The sequence below is a fragment of the Serinus canaria genome, chromosome 21, assembly GCF_022539315.1.
Source record: "Serinus canaria isolate serCan28SL12 chromosome 21, serCan2020, whole genome shotgun sequence".
Classification (NCBI taxonomy): domain Eukaryota; kingdom Metazoa; phylum Chordata; class Aves; order Passeriformes; family Fringillidae; genus Serinus; species Serinus canaria.
Window position 1 is genome coordinate 1773650 of NC_066334.1, and position 18654 is coordinate 1792303.

General features: G+C 55.5%; 1 protein-coding gene across 50 annotated transcripts; it reads left to right on the forward strand.

The window, feature by feature from the left end:
* The first annotated feature begins 1167 nt into the window (after positions 1 to 1167).
* On the forward strand, positions 1168 to 17501 carry SDHB (succinate dehydrogenase complex iron sulfur subunit B). Of its 50 annotated transcripts, none has more exons than XM_050982386.1 (10): positions 1168 to 1261; positions 4489 to 4613; positions 6363 to 6448; positions 9677 to 9813; positions 10195 to 11914; positions 12099 to 12121; positions 12283 to 12328; positions 12375 to 13050; positions 13912 to 14034; positions 17347 to 17501. In XM_050982386.1, exons 1-5 carry the CDS (start codon positions 1187 to 1189, stop codon positions 10687 to 10689), a joined length of 918 nt encoding a protein of 305 aa, XP_050838343.1. In that variant the 5' UTR covers positions 1168 to 1186; the 3' UTR covers positions 10690 to 11914; positions 12099 to 12121; positions 12283 to 12328; positions 12375 to 13050; positions 13912 to 14034; positions 17347 to 17501. The 50 variants fall into 50 exon arrangements, with proteins under 50 accessions (XP_050838343.1, XP_050838342.1, XP_050838344.1 ...); XM_050982385.1 differs by having other exon boundaries at positions 10195 to 11845; positions 12260 to 12328; XM_050982387.1 differs by lacking the exon at positions 12099 to 12121 and adding an exon at positions 12191 to 12213 and having other exon boundaries at positions 10195 to 11845.
* The last annotated feature ends 1153 nt before the right edge of the window (positions 17502 to 18654 follow it).

The following is an 18654-nucleotide window of genomic DNA, read 5'->3' on the forward strand; positions in this document are numbered from 1 at the left end:
ATTAATAATTCCATCGGGAATAACTGGGAGGGAAAGAGAGGTAGCACTCAGAGAGGTGGGGAGAGTTGCCAAAATCCTCCAAAATCGTCTCTACCACTGTTTTTGCAGTATTGGCGAGTCAGGCGACACTTTATTTAAACTCAGCCAGGGTTTGTGTGCGGCTGACAGAGCTCCAGCCTCCACGTCAATACAAAATGTTTTCATTTATCTACACATCTTTAACAAAGAAATTAGTGGTCATGGGTCCTAATAATGCTCTTCATTGATTAGCATTCTGTCCACTATTGGTTATTGATTTCTCACTCTTCACACTTAGCTGGGCCTCATTCTTCAGTTCTTTTATCATCCTTGCCTTGTCTTTTTCAATTGGGAATCCCCAGCTTTCAAGGCTTCAATCTTCTCTGTACCTTCTTATTACTCCAGTGTCCTTAAAGGTCCATAAATTTGAGATCCCAGATGTCCACTCTTCAAATCCCTTTGGCTTTATTGAAGATTGTCAGGGTTAGCTTTAACAAACTCAAGGTTTCAGTGATTTAATGATCAAAACAGAAGTATGAGCCTGTGAAAAAGTTTTAAACTGAGCTGGCTAAAAGTGGGCACTGCTTACAAGCAATTATAACAATTAATTAAGAACTAATTAGGAAAGTTACATCATTTCCAACGGGGGCTTTTTTTTGGCAGGGGCTGTCCAGGGAGGTTTGGAGTGCCCATCCCTAGAGGTGTCCAAGGAAGGCCTGGACGTGGCACTCAGTGCCCTGGGCTGGGGACAAGGTGGGGATCAGCCACAGCTTGGACTTGAAGGTCCTGGAGGGACCTGGGAGGGCTTTTCCCACCTTAATGTCTCTGGGATTCTTTGCTCCCCAGCGCCCACCATTTGCACCATCGGTGTTGGGGCAGGTCCCCTTGAGACCAGGGGGTAGCAGCACAGTACCTCCATGCAAAACAATGATGCTGGGAATTAAAGGAGAGAAAACAAGGGGGATTTAGGAAAGGAAAAGGGAAATTTAGGAAAGAAAAAGGGGGTTTTGGGCGTCCTGCTGCCGTCCCACAGGGTGCGCCACACCAAACATGGCGCCCTCCTGAGGGCACAGCCACACTCAAAATGGCGGGCGCGCCTTCCCATCAGCCCAGGGAAATGGCGGCGGCGCGAGCGCTTCCGGGGCGGGCAGAACTGCGCAGCGCCAAGATGGCGGCGGCCGCGGTCGGAGTCTCCTTGAGGCGCGGAGTCCCCGCGCGGCTCCTTCGGGCCGGGCCGCGGACGGTGAGAGGCCGGGGCGGCCGCGGGAGCTGGCAGTGGAGCGGGGGGAGGCGTGGCAGAGGCGGGCGGGGGCTGCAGCGATCCGGGATGGGGGCGGAAGAGAAGGGCGGTGAGCTGAGGGGGAGAGGGAGCTGTGGGGAGGGGACTGGAACTGGAGTGGGGGGTCTGGAATTGGAGTGAGGGCTCTGGGGTTGGATTGTGGGGAAATCAGGGATGGACAGGAGGGCAGGGTTGGGGAAGGGGCTGGGGGCAGGGGGAGGTGAGGTGAGGTAAGAGGGGGGGAAGGGGCTGTGGGGAGGGGGCTGGAGAGGGCCTGTGGGGTCTGGAAGGGGGAATTGGGGAGGGAAAGGGGGAGAGAGGGTCTATGGGGTTTGGAAGGGGGAATTGGGGAGGGAAAGGGGGAGAGAGGGTCTGTGGGGTCTGGGAGGCGGAATTGGGGAGAGAAAGGGTGGGAGAGAGGGTCTGTGGGGTCTGGGAGGGGGAATTGGGGAGGGAAAGGGTGGGAGAGAGGTCTGTGGGATCTGGGAGGGGGAATTGGGGAGGGAAAGGTGGGAGAGAGGGTCTGTGGGGTCTGGGAGGGGGAATGGGGAGGGAAAGGGTGGGAGAGAGGGTCGTGGGGTTGGGAAGGGGGAATTGGGGAGAGAAAGGGTGGGAGAGAGGGTCTGTGGGGTCTGGGAGGCGGAATTGGGGAGGGACATGAGGGAAAGGGTGGGAGAGAGAGTTTGTGGGATCTGGAAGGGGGAATTGGGGTGGGCAGAGGGAGCAGTTTCAGAGGGGCGGGGGGGCTGGAGGGGAACTGGGGTGCGGTAAAATCTGGGAAGAGTGGACGGGAAAATGGGGTGGGGTGCGAGGGAGTGGGGTCTGTGGAATTCGGGAATAAGGTTGGTGCAGGAGGGGATGTGGGATTTGGGAAGGAGTAGGGTCAGTGGGAGAAGGGAGGGGGCTGGAGAGGTTTGTGGGATTTGGGAAGGAGTAGGGTCAGTGGCAGGGGGGCTGGAGGGTGTGTGAATTGGAGGACAGTTAGGGGAGAGGGGAGGACGTGGGATGGGAGGGGAGAGGGGTGAGGAGGGCAGGAAAGATCCAGGAGGAGGTGAAATAGGGGAAGAATGGCTGGGAAGAGGGAGGGGCTGGGGGCAGAGAGCAGCTGGAAAGGTCTGGGAAGGGTTTGGGGGAGATAAAGGACAAGGGGAAATTTGGGGAGCAGTTCAGGAAAAGGTTGGGAAGAGCAGTGGGGGCAGGAGTGTGGAGTGATCCTGGGAGAGGGGAGCAGGGATGGGAAGTGGAGCCCTGGGAAAGGTTGGGAAGAGCAGTGGGAGCACTCCAGGAAAAGGTTGGGAGAAGGAGTGGGAACATTGCGGGAAAAGGTTGGGAAAAGAGCAGGAGAAACATTCTGGGAGAAGGTTGGAAAGAGCAGGGAGAACAGTGTAGGAAAAGGTTGGGAAGAGGAGGGGGAGCAGTGGGAATGCTGCAGGAGAAGGTTGGGAAGAGCAAGGGCAGCACTCCAGGAAAAGGTTGGGAAGAGCAGGGGGAGCAGGACCGAGGGTGATCCCAGCAAGAGCAGGATGAGCTCGGGAATTCCGGGATAACTGGGCCAGGAGAGCCTCTGGGATTTGATGGATCCAGGAGCAGCTCGGGGTTGGAATTTTGGGAATATTGGTCTGAATCCAGGCACGGGGAGCCCTAGGATATATTTATATAAAATGTTAAGAAATTGTATAAAAATACATATAATTTATATAGATGTAGAAATATATAAATATGTATGTCTTTATGTAAATTTATGTATTTTGTAATTGTTATGTTTTTATATTTATCTATAAATATATATAATGTATATGCATATATTATATATGGTATTATATTATATTATATTATATTATATTATATTATATTTTACATTTGTCTACAGACATATGTAGACATATATCTACAAACATTTTATATTACTTACATATATAAGTAATGTATATAAATCGTGCATAAAGATACATAGATGTAAAATATAATTCTATGATGGTAATTACACTATATAAATAGTGTGCATAAAGATATATAGATGTAAAATATAATTCTGTTATTGTAATTACACATACAACACAATATACAAATACTTATAATTTACAAACACAGCTATAAATACGTGTAATTTATAACATACATAGAATAAATGAATTTGTTCCATATAAAATGCATATAAATTGTATACTTATATGTGCATATGTATGTGTATGTGCACATATATGTGTATTTGTATTTATATACGTATTTGTATATAAACTCAAATATGATGTGTTCTATATAATGTGTAATATACACTGTATAAATACATAGAATGTATAAATACATAGACTGTATTTTAAAACACAATATATAAATAAAGTAAACATGTAATTATGCCATTATAATGACAGTCAGTGGAATATGCAAATACATATAATTTATTAACATGTACATATAATTTACAAATAAAATACACCATAAGCAATGTGCATATATGCATGCACATATAATTGCATGTTTCTGCCTATATATTTATATATGTGTATATAAATATATAACATATACAATGTGTTATATAATCTATGAAATACAATTTATATATGTGTATATAAATATGTGTCATATACAATGTGTCATATATATATATAATATAGAAGTACACACAAAATAATAACAATAATGTGGATACATGCAGCATACATATATATATCCACACGAAATTCCAAACATAAATAGCATTTATATAGGTGTGTGTAAAGCTATATGTAGTTGTTATCTTTTTGAATCTTTATATATAGGTGTCTATATATACATTTAATATGGCTTTTAATATATACACATGTATATATTTTCTCTATCTCCTTCTGGATCCCTCCTGCTGGGATCTGAGGCTGTTTTTCCCTGGATCTGAGTCTGTTTTTCCCTGGATATGGGGTGGATCTGAGGCTGTTTTCCCTGGATCCAGGATGGGATCTGAGGCTGTTTTTCCCTGGATCTGAGTCTGTTTTTCCCTGGATCCAGGATGGATCTGAGGCTGTTTTTCCCTGGATCTGAGGCTGTTTTCCCTGGATCCAGGATGGATCTGGGGTGGGATCTGAGGCTGTTTTTCCCTGGATCTGAGTCTGTTTTCCCTGGATCCAGGATGGATCTGAGGCTGTTTTTCCCTGGATCTGAGTCTGTTTTTCCCTGGATCTGGGGTGGGATCTGAGGCTGTTTTTCCCCGGCCCCAGGTGCTGCGGCAGGCGCAGACGGCGGCGGCGGCGCCACGGCTGAAGAAATTCGCCATCTACAGATGGGACCCCGACAAGGCCGGGGACAAACCCCGCATGCAGACCTACGAGGTGGACCTGAACAAGTGGGTGTCCCGTGGGAATGGGCTGGGGAGCAATCCCAGCTCCAGGGAATGGCTGGGAAGGGGCTGCTCACCTCTGGCACAGCCACCGTGGGTGCCATCCCTGGAAAAAGTGGATTTAAGCAAATTTCCCACAGGAAAAGGCAGATTTTCCACAGTTCCTGTGGGTGTTATCCCAGGAAAAAGCAGATTTAAGCACATTTTCCATAGGGAAAAGCAAATTTTCCACTGGATAAAGCAGATTTTCCACAGGCACTGTGGGTGTTACCCCAGGAAAACGCAGATTTTCCACAGGAAATAGCAGGTTTTCCACATTTCTGGACCATCCCTGGGATGGGTTAAAGAGGTGCTGGTGGCTTTTATAGACTTGATTTATTTGGAAAGTTTGGGGGCTGCCAAAGAAGAGGGAGAGCAGCTTTTCCAAGGCCTGGTGGTGGCCTGGCAGGTGTCAGGAGCAGTGACAGGGGACAGGGTTTGAACTGAAAGAGGAGAGGTTTGGAAGAAATTCTTCCCTGAGTGAGGTTTAGATGGGATGTTGGGAAGGAATTCTTCCCCACGAGGCTGGCACAGAATTCCCAGAGAAGCTGTGGAAGTGTCCCAGGCCAGCCTGGCTGGGGCTTGGATCCACCTGGGGTAGAGGAAGGTGTCCCTGCCCCTGGGAATGGGATGGGAAGGTCCCTCCAGCCCAACCCCTTCTGGAATTGCGCATTCCAGAAGGGAATTCCATGTGCAACTCACGATTCCCAGGGAGCTCTATCCACCCTTCCCATGGCTGTGGCATCCCAGAGCAGCTCCTGCTTCCCTGGGATCCTGGGAAGGAGTTCAGAAACTTCCCTGTGGATGCTGGGCCTGGATTTTCCCTAAGCTCCTCCAGAGGGATCCGCCCCAGACCCTTCCCAAGGGTTCCTCCAGAGGGATCTACCCCAGACCCTTCCCAGGAGCTGCTCCAGAGGGATCCACCCCAAACCCTTCCCAAGGGCTGCTCCAGAGGGATCCACCCCAAACCCTTCCCAAGGGCTTCTCCAGAGGGATCCACCCCAAACCCTTCCCAGGAGCTCCTCCAGAGGGATCCATCCCAGACCCTTCCCAGGAGCTGCTCCAGTAGAACTCACCCCAAACCCTTCCCAAGGGCTTCTCCAGAGGGATCCACCCCAAACCCTTCCCAGGAGCTCTTCCAGAGGGATCCATCCCAGACCCTTCCCAGGAGCTGCTCCAGTAGAACTCACCCCAAACCCTTCCCAAGGGCTTCTCCAGAGGGATCCACCCCAAACCCTTCCCAAGGTGCTGCTCCAGAGGAATCCACCCCAAACCCTTCCAGGAGCTCCCACTCCCACCCAGCCCTACCCAAACCCCACAGGAGCCACAGCTCTGGTTTTGGGGTGGCTTTGCCCCAGTGAACAATCCCTGGGTGGTGCCCTGGGTGTCAAATGACAGGAATTGTCCCCCAGTGTTTGTCCCTGTCCCTGGTGACTCAGGGGCCAGGCAGGGCTGTCAGCCTGACCCCGAGAGGGGAAAAGGGGCCAGCACAGCTCACTGGGGTTTGGCTTGGCCGAGCCCTCAGTGGTCACAAGAGTCCGACCCACCCTGCCCCGGGGCTGCCCTGCTGCTCAGAGATCCCTCTTTGATCCCTGGGATTCACACAATCCATGGGAATTGTTAAAAACCCTTTCAGGTGCTGCTGGGTGCGGGTGCAGGGTCAGACCCTGAGTCTGGGGGCTCTGCAGGGTGGGTGATGTGGGATTTGTGCCACAGGTGTGGGCCCATGGTGCTCGATGCCCTGATCAAGATCAAGAACGAGATGGACTCCACGCTGACCTTCCGCAGGTCCTGCAGAGAGGGTAAGGACAGCACATTCCCACCTGGAATGGCCTTGGAATGCTGTGGGTGCTGACTGTGGGAGCTCAGGGAGCTCAGAACCCCTCCTCTCACATCCCTGGGGTTGTGAGAGGAGGGGTTCTGCCTGGATCACACACCTGAGTGATCCAGGCAGTAAAACTGCTCAGAGCCCCTCTCCTCCCATCTCTGGGGATAAAACACCCAAATGAACCAGGGAGTAAAACTGCTCAGAGCCCCTCTCCTCCCGTCTTTGGAGATAAAACACCAAGGAGTAAAAGTCCTCAGAACCCCTCCTCTCATACCCCTGGGGATAAAACACCCTGATGACCCAGGGAGAAAAACTCTCCTCCACCTGTGGGGATAAAACCAAGCGAACTAAGGAGTAAAACTGCTCAGAATCCCTCTCCTCTCACCTTTGGGGATAAAACACCCGAGTGACCCAGGGAGTAAAACTGCTCAGAACTCCCTCCTCCCACCCAGGGGATAAAACACCCGAGTGACCCAGGGAGTAAAGCTGGAGTTGGTGCTCCCAGGGTGTAATGACACAGTTCTGAGCTGCCAGCTCCAGTAATTCCTTCCACAGCTCCCAGTTGTTCCAGTTTCTCCCAGTCTGGTTCCTCTGCCACCTCCCAGTGCGTGGGGAGATCAGGGAAGGATTTCAGCAGCCAGGCTGAGAGGGCAGGGCTGGAGTGGGAGCAGTGGGGGCTGTGCCAGGGCTGCTGTGGGAATCAGACTGGGTGGACTGGGAGAGAGCGCTCGGGACTTCGAGGAACAGCTCCAGGAATCTTCTCCTTGGCCCTTTGGCCGAGGGCAGGGGTGGGTTGAGGAAAAGGGCACTGGTGGTTTGGGGCTGTGGCTGCTCCCAGATCTGGTTTGGGGCTGCTGTCAGACTTCCCCTGGGAAAAACTCCTGAGTCACGGGTCACGCTGGGCTGTGGGAGTGCATTCCTGGCTGGAATGGCTCTGGATTTCAGGGGCTTGCTGGGCTGTGGGAGTGCATTCCTGGCTGGAATGGCTCTGGATTTCGGGGGCTTGCTGGGCTGTGGGAGTGCTCCTGGTAGAATGCTCTGGATTTCGGGGCTTGCTGGGCTGTGGGAGTGCATTCCTGGCTGGAATGGCTCTGGATTTCAGGGGCTTGCTGGGCTGTGGGAGTGCATTCCTGGCTGGAATGGCTCTGGATTTCGGGGGCTTGCTGGGCTGTGGGAGTGCATTCCAGGCTGGAATGGCTCTGGATTAGGGTCCTGCTGAGCAGTGGGATTGCATTCCAGGCTGGAATGACTCTGCATTACCGAGGTGGGTCTGCAGGCAGGGGCAGTCTCAGGGCAGGCAGTGCCCGGGGATGTTTTGTCTGGGGTGGGAATGGAAAGCAGCTCTCCCGAGGCACCTTTTCCTCTGGAATCTGCACGGCAGGGCAGGAATTCCACACAGACTGGGGCTCCCAGACAGGCAGAACTTTTGCCCTGAATATTTTCCCTGGACTGGATGGGTTTTCAGGCCGAGCTGGTTCCAGCCTGCCCCACTGTGGCTCCCCCAGTCCCTCATTCCTGCTGCAGGCCCTGCTCCCCTCCCAGCTGGCTGGAAAATGCTTGGGAGCCTTTCTGCAGTGGGAGGAACCTCGTGGCAGTGCAGGGGCTGGGACACCCTCAGAGGAGTCATTTCATCCCTTTGTTGGGCTATTTTTGTGGCCCTGCTGCCTCCTGTCACCTTTGGGAGGGCAGTTTGTGCCCTGGCAATGGGCACGAGGGGAGGGAGCTCCTGCTGGGGGGAATGGGGTTACATTCCTGAATTTTGGGGATGATTTGGGGCATTTTATTCCCCTTCTGTGAGGAGAGGCTGTGGGAGCTGGGCTTGTTTGTTCCAGAGATAGGGAGGCTGAGAGGGGATCCCATCAATCCTTACAGATATTTCCAGGGGGTGCCAGACCATTCCCAGTGGTGCCCAGAGACAGGACAAGGAGCAGCAGCCACAAATTAAAACACTGAAATTCCATTAAAATACAAAAATTCCAGCTGAACCTTTGGAAAAAAGTTCTTTTCCTGGAGTGGAACTCCAGCTTTTAGAGGGAAAAAGGGTCGAGTGAGGTTTGTGAGGGTTTGTGAGTTTGCTGTCACTGGGATCCATCCTGTGACCTCCAGGGGCGTGAAATGAAGGGCAGTGTCAGCCTGGATTCCAGGTTTTAGGAAAAAAAGGGGTGCTGAGCACCTCCTTTGACTGCTAATCCCATGAGTAGCAATGTACCTGTGGGTTTACTCCAGCTTGAATCCTTCCTGTGGCCTCCCAGCACAGGAAGGAAGGACAAAGCCAGGCCCAGTCGGGGCTTTTAGGGGCAAAAAAGGTGGGACAGAGCCCAGGGAGGTCCCAACCCCCCTGGACACATTCCAGTGCCACCTGCTCCAGGGTTGGACTGGATGATTCCCAGAGGTCCCTTCCATCCCTGCCAGCCCTGGGATTCTCTGGCTGAGGAGGCTGCAGCAGTTCCCCACGTTTTAATGCCATTTTTGGTTGTGTTTTTTATTTTTTATTTATTTTATGCCTCCCTCGGCTCCCACCTCATGCCCCAAACCTGAGGGCTGAGCTGGATGTTGTCCCCTCCCCAAATCACACCCAAGCCCCCTCGTGTGCTGCTGGGGAAGGAGCTGCCCCATGGAAAAAGGGGTTTGGTGCTGGTGGAAGCAGCTCCCGTGTTTGATCCTTGCTGAAGTTAAAAACTTTCAGTCCCAGTGGTGAATTCCAGCTTTCTTCTCCTTTGGGGCATTTGTGGGATGGATGAAGACCCTGGTGGAGTGGGAGGATTTTTTTGGGAATCTGGTGGATTGGGAAGAGGTTTTTTGGGACCCTGGCAGGTTGGAAAGAGGTTTTCCAGGACAGGTGAGGACACTGAAAGAACAAGAAGGGTTTTTTTGGGGATGGGTGAGGCCTCAAGAGGCTTTTCCAGAACCTGTGATGAGGTTTTGTGGGATGGGTGAGGACCCTGGTGTGGTGAGAAGAGATTTTTTGGGGTAGGTGAGGATCCCAGAAGGTTGGGAAGAGCCTTTCCAGGATGTTTTCTGGGACAGGTGAGGATCCTGGTGGGTTGGGAGGGGGTTTCCCAAGACCCTGTTGGGTTGGGAAGAGTTTTTTTGGGATCCTGGTGGATTGGGAAGAGCCGAGCAGAGTTTCCTCAGGACAGCCCAGAGGGATTTTGGGGCCAGGAGGGAGAATCCCACACTTGGCTCTGCTCTTCCCCCTCAGGGATCTGCGGCTCCTGTGCCATGAACATCGGCGGGGGCAACACCCTGGCCTGCATCAAAAAAATCGACAGTGACCTCAGCAAAGTCACCAAAATCTACCCCCTGCCCCACATGTACGTGGTGAAGGACCTGGTTCCGGTGAGTGCAGGGCTGGCAGCAGCCAGGGGACAGCCTGGGCTGGAGCAGGGCGTGGCAGCTGCCACCAGGCTCAGGGCTCACCTGTCCCCTGGGTGGGTCCCAGTGAGTAAATGTGTGCTGGCCTGGAATGTGTCAGGTCTGGGGAGGGAATGGCACCTCCTGGTCGGGTGCTCAGGTGTGAGTTTGAGGTGAGGCTGTGCCAGGAGGGGATTTAGGTGGGATTTTGGGAAGAGGCTGTGCCCCCAAGGGTGAGGCTGAAGGGAGGGGTCAGGGCCCCATGGCATGGACAGCAGGGGTGGGATTTGGGCTGGATCCAGCTGGGGATGTTGCCTAATTCTCCTCAGCCCCATAACCAGATCCCTGTGCTTTTCCTGCCCCCAGGACCTGAGTAACTTCTACGCCCAGTACAAATCCATCGAGCCCTACCTGAAGAAGAAGGACGAGTCCAAGGAGGGCAAGCAGCAGTACCTGCAGTCCATAGAGGACCGCCAGAAACTGGTCACTGCAATTTCAGTGCTGAAACCCCTCCCAGAGCAGCCCAGGGACACAGCTGAGCCCTCAGCCCCTTCCCTGTCCCACACCCCCTCCCACAGTGTGGGACACGGCCCCACAGCTGGGGCTGCTGGCTCAGGGTGGGGAGCTGGGCTTGCCAGGGGGGCTCTGATCCCATTGCCCCCCATCCCATTCCCCTGTGGAATTCCTGCTGCTGGGAGCGCTCTGCAGGTTCCAGGCTGGGGTATTCCAGTGGGGAGAGGGTATCTGGCTGTGCTCCCACCTCACTGGGCTTTTGCAGCCTGGAAAGCTCCTGGGAAAAGCTCAAGTGCAAGATTTGGGGTGTCTGTCTTGAGCAGGGGGATTTTGAGGGGAGTTTTTTGAGCTCTTTACAAGGCTGATGGTGTGGCCGAGGTCTGGGGTGGATTTCCATGGCTGCCACAGGGATTAGCAGCAGATAGGAAGGGTTTTTCCCCTGAGCTGCCAGGATGGATCCATCATTCCATGATTCCGAGCTCAGCCCGTCCCTGCTCCGCTGGGAGGTGCCAGATCTCCATGTTGGGAGGGAGAGGTGGATGTGAGCAGCAGGAAGGGAGGCTGAGCAGAGGGCTTCAGGGAAACACTGCAGGTGTCCCCTGGGGGTCTGCAAGCTGACATCCCATAATAGCCCCTGGTGTGACACCTGAGGAGCCCCAGGGCTGGACAGGCTGCAGGAATCTCTGTCCAGGGGCAGCACCTCCAGCTTCTCTGATCCCTGTGAGCTCCAAAGGGAGTTTCCCTGCCCTGGGAGTCCCTTCTTCAGCCAGGTGGGAACCAGAAAACCCAAAAGCCACACCTGGAAAATGGCTCTTGATCCCTTTGCTGGAATTCCTCTCCCTTTGGGATCAGCCTGCGTGCAGGAGAAACTTGGATTTGGCTGAAAAATTCCTTTAAACCTTTGATCCTTTGGAGTGGTGCAGTTAAAAATGAGATTTGGAGTGAGGAGGGGGAGCTCTGCCCTCTGGGCTGACAGCTCTTCCCAAAGGCTTGTTAGGAGCTGCTGGGAATTTTGGCACCAGGAATCTCCCTGAGCTCAAACTTTTATCCCAAAATAACTTTCAGGAATGTGAATTAAGCCAGATTGGGCTCTGTCTCTGTCTGGGAGAAGTTGCTGGGCCACAGGGAGGCTCGGGGGAGCCTGAGCTCCTCAGTTTCCTGTCCAGGATGGGAAATCAGCTCCTCATTCCAGCAGGAATGAGCAGAGCTGCCTGGATCACTTCCACGTAGAACTGAGCTCCTCCTGTGCCTGGAAAAAAAACCTGCCCGTAAAAACAGGGAAGTGATCCAGGCGGGAAGTGATCCAGGACCTGCCCTGTTCCGTGCCAGGGTGCCCTCACGGACAGGCTGCACCCGGAGCTGCCAGGCAGACTCTGCCCTCCCTTCCTGCTGAGCACCCCTGGGATTGTCCACTGGGGACAAATCCCTGCCTGTCCTGGCTGGGATGGGCTGGGAGAGCTGGGAGTGCAGGAGAGCCCGAGGTGGGAGTGCAGGAGAGCCCGAGGTGGGAGAGCAGGAGAGCCCGAGCTGGGAGAGCAGGAGAGCCCGAGCTGGGTGTGCAGGAGAGCCCGAGGTGGGAGAGCAGGAGAGCCCGAGCTGGGAGAGCAGGAGAGCCCGAGCTGGGAGAGCAGGAGAGCCCGAGCTGGGAGAGCAGGAGAGCCCGAGCTGGGAGAGCAGGACAGCCCGAGCTGGGAATGCAGGAGAGCCCGAGCTGGGAGTGCAGGAGAGCCCGAGGTGGGAGAGCAGGAGAGCCCGAGCTGGGAGTGCAGGAGAGCCCGAGGTGGGAGTGCAGGAGAGCCCGAGGTGGGAGTGCAGGAGAGCCCGAGCTGGGAGAGCAGGAGAGCCCGAGGTGGGAGTGCAGGAGAGCCCGAGGTGGGAGAGCAGGAGAGCCCGAGCTGGGAGAGCAGGAGAGCCCGAGCTGGGAGAGCAGGAGAGCCCGAGCTGGGAGAGCAGGAGAGCCCGAGCTGGGAGTGCAGGAGAGCCCGAGGTGGGAGAGCAGGAGAGCCCGAGCTGGGAGAGCAGGAGAGCCCGAGCTGGGAGAGCAGGAGAGCCCGAGCTGGGAATGCAGGAACTCAAGGCAGGGGTGCAGGAGCCCAAGGCAGGGGTGCAGGAGAGCCCAGCAGCTCTCCCTTCCTTTCCAGGCCGTGCCCTTCCCCTGCTGCCCCAGACCCTGGTTCATTGTGTGGCTCCTGGAACCATGGAATGAATACCCTGAGCTGGAAGGGGGCCATGAGGACCCTGGGGAGACCACCAGGGACCCTGGTGGGGCCATGAGGAATGTGGAGGGGCCACGAGGAACATGGGGGGACCACAAGGACCCTGGCAGGGGCAAAAGAACCATGAGGGGACAATGAGGACCATGGGGGGACCACAAGAACCATGGAGGGGCCATGAGGACCCTGGGGGGACCACAAGGGCCCTGGGGGGCTACAAGGAACATGGAGGGGCCACAAGGACCATGGGGGCAGCTCCTGGCCCTGGTCTGGTAGGGTGGGGATTGTTCCCTTCAGGAATTGCTGCCTGACACAGGAGCTGCTCCGCGGGGACAGGGGTGGATCCCTGTGTCACCAGCCCCGTGTGACAGCCTGCCTGTCCCCTCCCTCGCAGGACGGGCTCTACGAGTGCATCCTGTGTGCCTGCTGCAGCACCAGCTGTCCCAGCTACTGGTGGAATGGGGACAAGTACCTGGGCCCTGCCGTGCTCATGCAGGTGAGGACAGACACTTTGTCACCTGCCAGTGTCAGTGTCACCTGGCCAGTGTGGGTGCCTTGGAGTGGCTGCCTAGAGCAGAGATCTGACAGGGTGAAGAGGATAAAGTGGGTATTTATTGGAGGCCTTTAGTAGGCACACCTTGGGCAGTCAGACACCTCCGAGGCCACACCCAAAATGGACGATGGGCACGAGTTTTTCAGACAATTATAAATTGTTAACTCCATTTGCATATCAGGGGTTAATGCTCCAATTCCAGCTTCAGGTGATGATGTCGTTTACCCCAGGTTTGCTGCCCCCCAACTCATTTTGTTTGTCCTTTTTGGGCCCTGGGGCTGGAGGGTGTCACTGAGTTTCAGGCCCAGAGGAATGGCTGTGTGTGACCAGAGCAGGAGAGCAGCAGCTGGCCCTGTCTGGGGTTTGGAGTTGGGCACTAAGGCAGCGCAGGAGCTCAGACATGCAGAATATAAAATCCTCAGGCATCGGTGTCACCAGCCTGGCCTGGCACTCCTGGGTGGGTGTCACTGTGGGATCCCCGCTGGTGCTAGCAGGGAGTGTGTTCCCAGCAGTGTCCCTGTCCCCAGCAGTGTCCCAGTCCCAGCAGTGTCCCAGCAGTGTCCCTGTCCCCAGCAGTGTCCCAGTAGTGTCCCACAGTGTCCCTGTCCCAGCAGTGTCCCCAGCGGTGTCCCTGTCCCCAGCGGTGTCCCTGTCCCAGCAGTGTCCCCAGCAGTGTCCCTGTCCCCAGCAGTGTCCCAGCAGTGCCCCTGTCCCCAGCATTGTCCCAGCATTGTCCTAGTCCCAGCAGTGTCCCACAGTGTCCCCAGCAGTGTCCCCCCGTGTCCCCCATGTCCCTGTCCCCAGGCGTACCGCTGGATGATCGATTCCCGGGATGAGTTCACGGAGGAGCGCCTGGCGCAGCTGCAGGACCCGTTCTCGCTGTACCGCTGCCACACCATCATGAACTGCACCCGCACCTGCCCCAAGGTGGGACACGGGGGGACACAGGGGGGACACGGGCTGGCCTGGAGGGACACGGGGGGACATGGGGGCACACAGGCTGGCATGGGGGGACACGGGGCATGGGCTGGCACAGGGGGGCATGGGGGACACAGGGTGTGGGCTGGCATGGAGGGACAGGGGACTGGGGGGGACACGGGCTGGCATGGGGGTACACGGGGTGTGGGCTGGCATAGGGGGACATGGGGGACACAGGGTGTGGGCTGTCACAGAGGGACATGGGACATGGCAGGACACAGGCTAGCATGGAGGGACACGGGACACGAGGGGACATGGGAGGACACGGGCTGGCATGGAGGGACATGGGTCTAAGACTGGCATGGGGAGGACATGAATCACTAGGGCAGTGTCACAGCCTGGCATGGGGGGACATGGGGCACAGGCTGGCATGGAGGGGACACAGGACATGGGGCACGGCCTGGCATGGATGGATATGAATCACTAGGGCAGTGTCACAGCCCGGCATGGAGGGGACATGGGACACAGGCTGGCATGGAGGGGACATGGGGCACAGCCTGGCATGGGTGGACACAGAACATGGGGCACAGCCTGGCATGGGGGGGACGCACATCACTGAGTCAGTGTCACAGCCTGGCATGGGGGACACAGGACACAGGGTAGCATGGACGGAACATGGCCTGGCATGGAGGGGACATGGGGCACAGCCCGGCATGGATGGTCACAGGACATGGGGCACAGCCTGGCAGGAGGGGACACGAGTCACTGGGGCAGTGTCACAGCCTGGCATGGGGGACACAGGGCATGGGCTGGCATGAAGGGAGCAGTCAGGTCACAGTGGCAGTGCCATGGCCTGGCATGTGGGGCACGGGGCAGGGAGCACAGCCTGGCATGGAGGGAGCAGTCAGGTCACAGGGGCAGTGCCAGCCCTGCCATGGCACCAGGACATGGCGCTGGCCCATCTGCCCCAGCCAGGCCTGGGCACTGCCAGGGACAGCCACAGCCTCTCTGGGAATGCCATCCCAGGGCCTCTCCACGCCCACAGGGAGGAGTTTATCCCAATTTCCCACCTAAACCAGCCCGTGGAATCCTGGAGGGGTTTGGGCTGGAAGGGACCTTAAAGTTCCTCTCGTTCCATGGCAGGGACACTGGCCCAGGGTGCTCCAGCCCCATCCAGGCTGGCCCTGGACACCTCCAGGGCTGGAGCAGCCGCAGCTCCTCTGGGAATTCCATCCCAGGGCCTCTCCTCCCTCACAGGGAGGGATTTACCCCAATATCCCACCCAAACCTCCCCTCTGTCACCTCAAACCATGTCCCCTTCTATTGTCACTGCCCCCCCTGAGCTGCAGCAAGGCCACACTGAGGTCTCCCCATCCCTTTCGTGGTTTTTCTGGAATTCCTGGTGGTTTCCAGAGGAAAAGTTCCTTTTAGGTCCCAGTTTTCCCCAGACTTCCCCGTTCTGCTGAGCCTGGGGACACCCGGAGCTCCCAGCAGAGCCGATGCTGGGATCAGCTTTTCCTCCTCTGAGCCCAGGGTTTGGGAGCAGGGCCTGCCAGGAGAGCTCCAGGGAATTTCTGAGCATTCCAGGGAATTTCTGAGCCCTTCCTGTGCAGAGCAGAGGGAGCTGTCCCAGTGTGGCTCTGTCCAGCCTCGCTGCTGGGAGTGAGGAGCTGCTCCCTGGCAGGGCTCCACCCCACAGCTTTCATCATCCCAGAGCAGGAGCACCCCACAGCCCTGCAGTCAGGCTGTTCCCAGGCTGCCTCTGGAAATCCAGACACCCATAAAAACCTGGAATTCCGTCCAGAATCTCCCTTTGATCCCCATCAAAGCCCAGCTCCAGGGCCAGGAGAGGAGCTCCAGCTCCGCGTCCTGCTCCAGGCTGGGCTGCTCTTCCTGGGAAAACTGAGGCTGGGATGGGGCAGAGCTGCACCTGGACCCTCTGGAATTCCCAGTCTGCCCCCAAAGTGGGGCTGGGATGGGCCTGGACCCCCTGGAATTCCCAGTCTGCCCCCAAAATGAGGCTGGGATGGGGCAGAGCTGCACCTGGAATTCCCAGTCTGCCCCCAGAGTGAGGCTGGGATGGGGCAGAGCTGCACCTGGACCCTCTGGAATTCCCAGTCTGCCCCCAAAGTGGGGCTGGGATGGGCCTGGACCCCCTGGAATTCCCAGTCTGCCCCCAAAGTGAGGCTGGGATGGGGCAGAGCTGCACCTGGAATTCCCAGTCTGCCCCCAGAGTGAGGCTGGGATGGGGCAGAGCTGCACCTGGACCCCCTGGAATTCCCAGCCTGGCTGGAGTCAGAGCTGGCCCAGGAGTCCTGAGCCTCCCTGGGATGGAAAGGAGGGTTCCTGTCAGGCTGGACTGGGATTTTTTAGGGAAAAAAGAGGCGTTGAGCAGCTCCTCTAACGAACATTTGAATGAATAGCAGCACATTTGTGAGTTTGCTACGGTTTAAATCTGTCCTGCAGTCTCCCAGCACAGAAAGGAAGGACAATGTCAGCCAAATTCCAGCTTTTAGGGCAGAAAAAAGTGGGGCAGCAGCAGACTTGGGAGCTTGCTGTCACTTGGATCCCTCCTGTGACCTCTCAGGGTGTGGAAGGAAGGACAGAATCAGCTCAACTCCAGCTTTTAGGGGAAAAAGGGATGCTGAGCACCTGCTCAGTGCAGAGAGGAAGGACAATGTCAGCCAAATTCCAAGTTTTAGGGGAAAAAGGTGGAGCAGCAGCAGATTTGTGAGTTGCTGTCACTTGGAGCCCTCCTGTGACCTCCCAGGGTGTGGAAGGAAGGAGAATGTCTGGCTGAACTCCAGGTTTTTTGGGAAAAGGGGAGCTGAGCACCTCCTGTACCAAGCATTTCTATGAGCAGCAACTCATTTGTGATTTTACTGTGGCTTGGATCCCACCTGTGACCTCCCAGGGTGTGGAAGGAAGGACAGAACCAGCTCAGGTCCAGGTTTTAGGGGGAAAAGAGGTGAAGCAGCAGCAGATTTGTGAGTTTGCTGTGGCTTGGATCCATCCTGTGACCTCCCAGCTTTGAAAAAAGGACAGAACCAGCCGAATCCCAGCTTTTTTGAGGGGAAAAAAAGGTGGAATAGCAGCAGATTTGTGAGTTTATTACAACTGTAACCCATCCTGTGCCCTGTGGGGTTTGAAAGGAAGGAGAGCATCAGCTGAGTTCCAGGTTTTAGGGGGAAAAAGGTGGGAGAGCAGCAGGGTTGGGAGTTCAGTAGGGCTGGGATGAGGAGGAGGGAGGGAGGGAGGGAGGGAGGGAGGGAGGGAGGGAGGTGCCGCAGCCCCCCAGGCTCTGACCAAGCCCTCCCACAGGGGCTGAACCCTGGCAAAGCCATCGCTGAGATCAAGAAGATGATGGCCACCTACAAGCAGAAGGCAGCGACTGCCTGAGGGCTGAGTGACCCCGGAGTGACCCTCACACCTGTGCAGGGTTACCTGTGCACCTGCAATAAAGGCTGTAAAGAACAGCTCGGGCTCCATCCTTTGTTATTCATTTATTATTCATTTATTAATTCCCTTCGTGGAGTGTTTTTCCAGCCCCCAGAGCTCCCGGGGCTGGGAGCAGCTGGGAGGCTCTGGGAGTCCTGGGATTGGCTGGAACAGGGAATGGGGGAGGGATCCTGAGCCTGAAATCCCAAATTGAGGGTTTGGAGCTCCCGGGAGGCAGGATGGGACAGATCCACCAGGAGCAGGTCTGGTTTGTATTCCTGATTTCTTCTCCAGATCCCAGGAAAATTGGGGTTTTTAGGGGTGGATCTTCCTATTTTCTGCAAAACAAGTGCATTATTTTATCTCCAGATCCACCAGGAACGAAGTGTTCTCTTCCCACCCCATGGGACCCTGGTTTGTATTCCTGAGTTCTAGTCCAAATCTAAGAAAATGGGATTTTTTTATGGGTGGATCTTCTTCTCTCTGATATTTTTACCTCCAAATCCACCAGGAGAGAGGTGTTCTGTTCCCAGCCTGTGGGACCCTGGTTTGTATTCCCGAGTTTTACTCCAAATCCTAAGAAAATGGGATTTTTTAGGGGTGGATCTTCCTTTTTTCCCTGCTGTTTTTACCTGCAGCTTTCTCCAGTTGGGGATGTTTGGAGCAGCTCCAGCTTTGCTGGTGAATTCGTGATTTTGGTCTGAATTACTCAAACCTCCCAGGAAGGGGATGCTGCTCCTGCGAGGTCACAAGGACGCCACTCCTGGGGTGTCTCACCTGGTTTTGGGGTGTGAACTACAATTCCCAGCATCCCCTGGCTGTCACACCAGGGTTTGGGGGTGTGAACTACAACTCCCAGCATCCCATGGGGCATCGCACCTGTTGGGGGGGGGCAGACTCCAATTCCCGGCATCCCCCTGGTGTGTCACACCTGGTTTTGGGGCGTGGACTCCAATTCCCGGCATCCTCCGGGGCGTCACACCTGGCTTTGGGATGTGAACTCCAATTCCCGGCATCCCCCGGGGTGTCACACCTGTTTTGGGGTGTGGACTCCATTTCCCGGCATCCCCCGGGGTGTCACACCTGTTTTGGGGTGTGGACTCCATTTCCCGGCATCCCCCGGGGTGTCACACCTGTTTTGGGGTGTGGACTCCATTTCCCGGCATCCCCCGGGGTGTCACACCTGTTTTG

Coding starts and splice junctions, on each gene's coding strand:
- SDHB (XM_050982339.1), top strand. CDS start 1,187: ATGGCGGCGGCCGCGGTCGGAGTCTCCTTGAGGCGCGGAGTCCCCGCG. Junction 4,614..6,362: donor TACGAGGTGGACCTGAACAA/GTGGGTGTCCCG, acceptor TTTGTGCCACAG/GTGTGGGCCCATGGTGCTCG. Junction 9,814..10,194: donor TGGTGAAGGACCTGGTTCCG/GTGAGTGCAGGG, acceptor TCCTGCCCCCAG/GACCTGAGTAACTTCTACGC.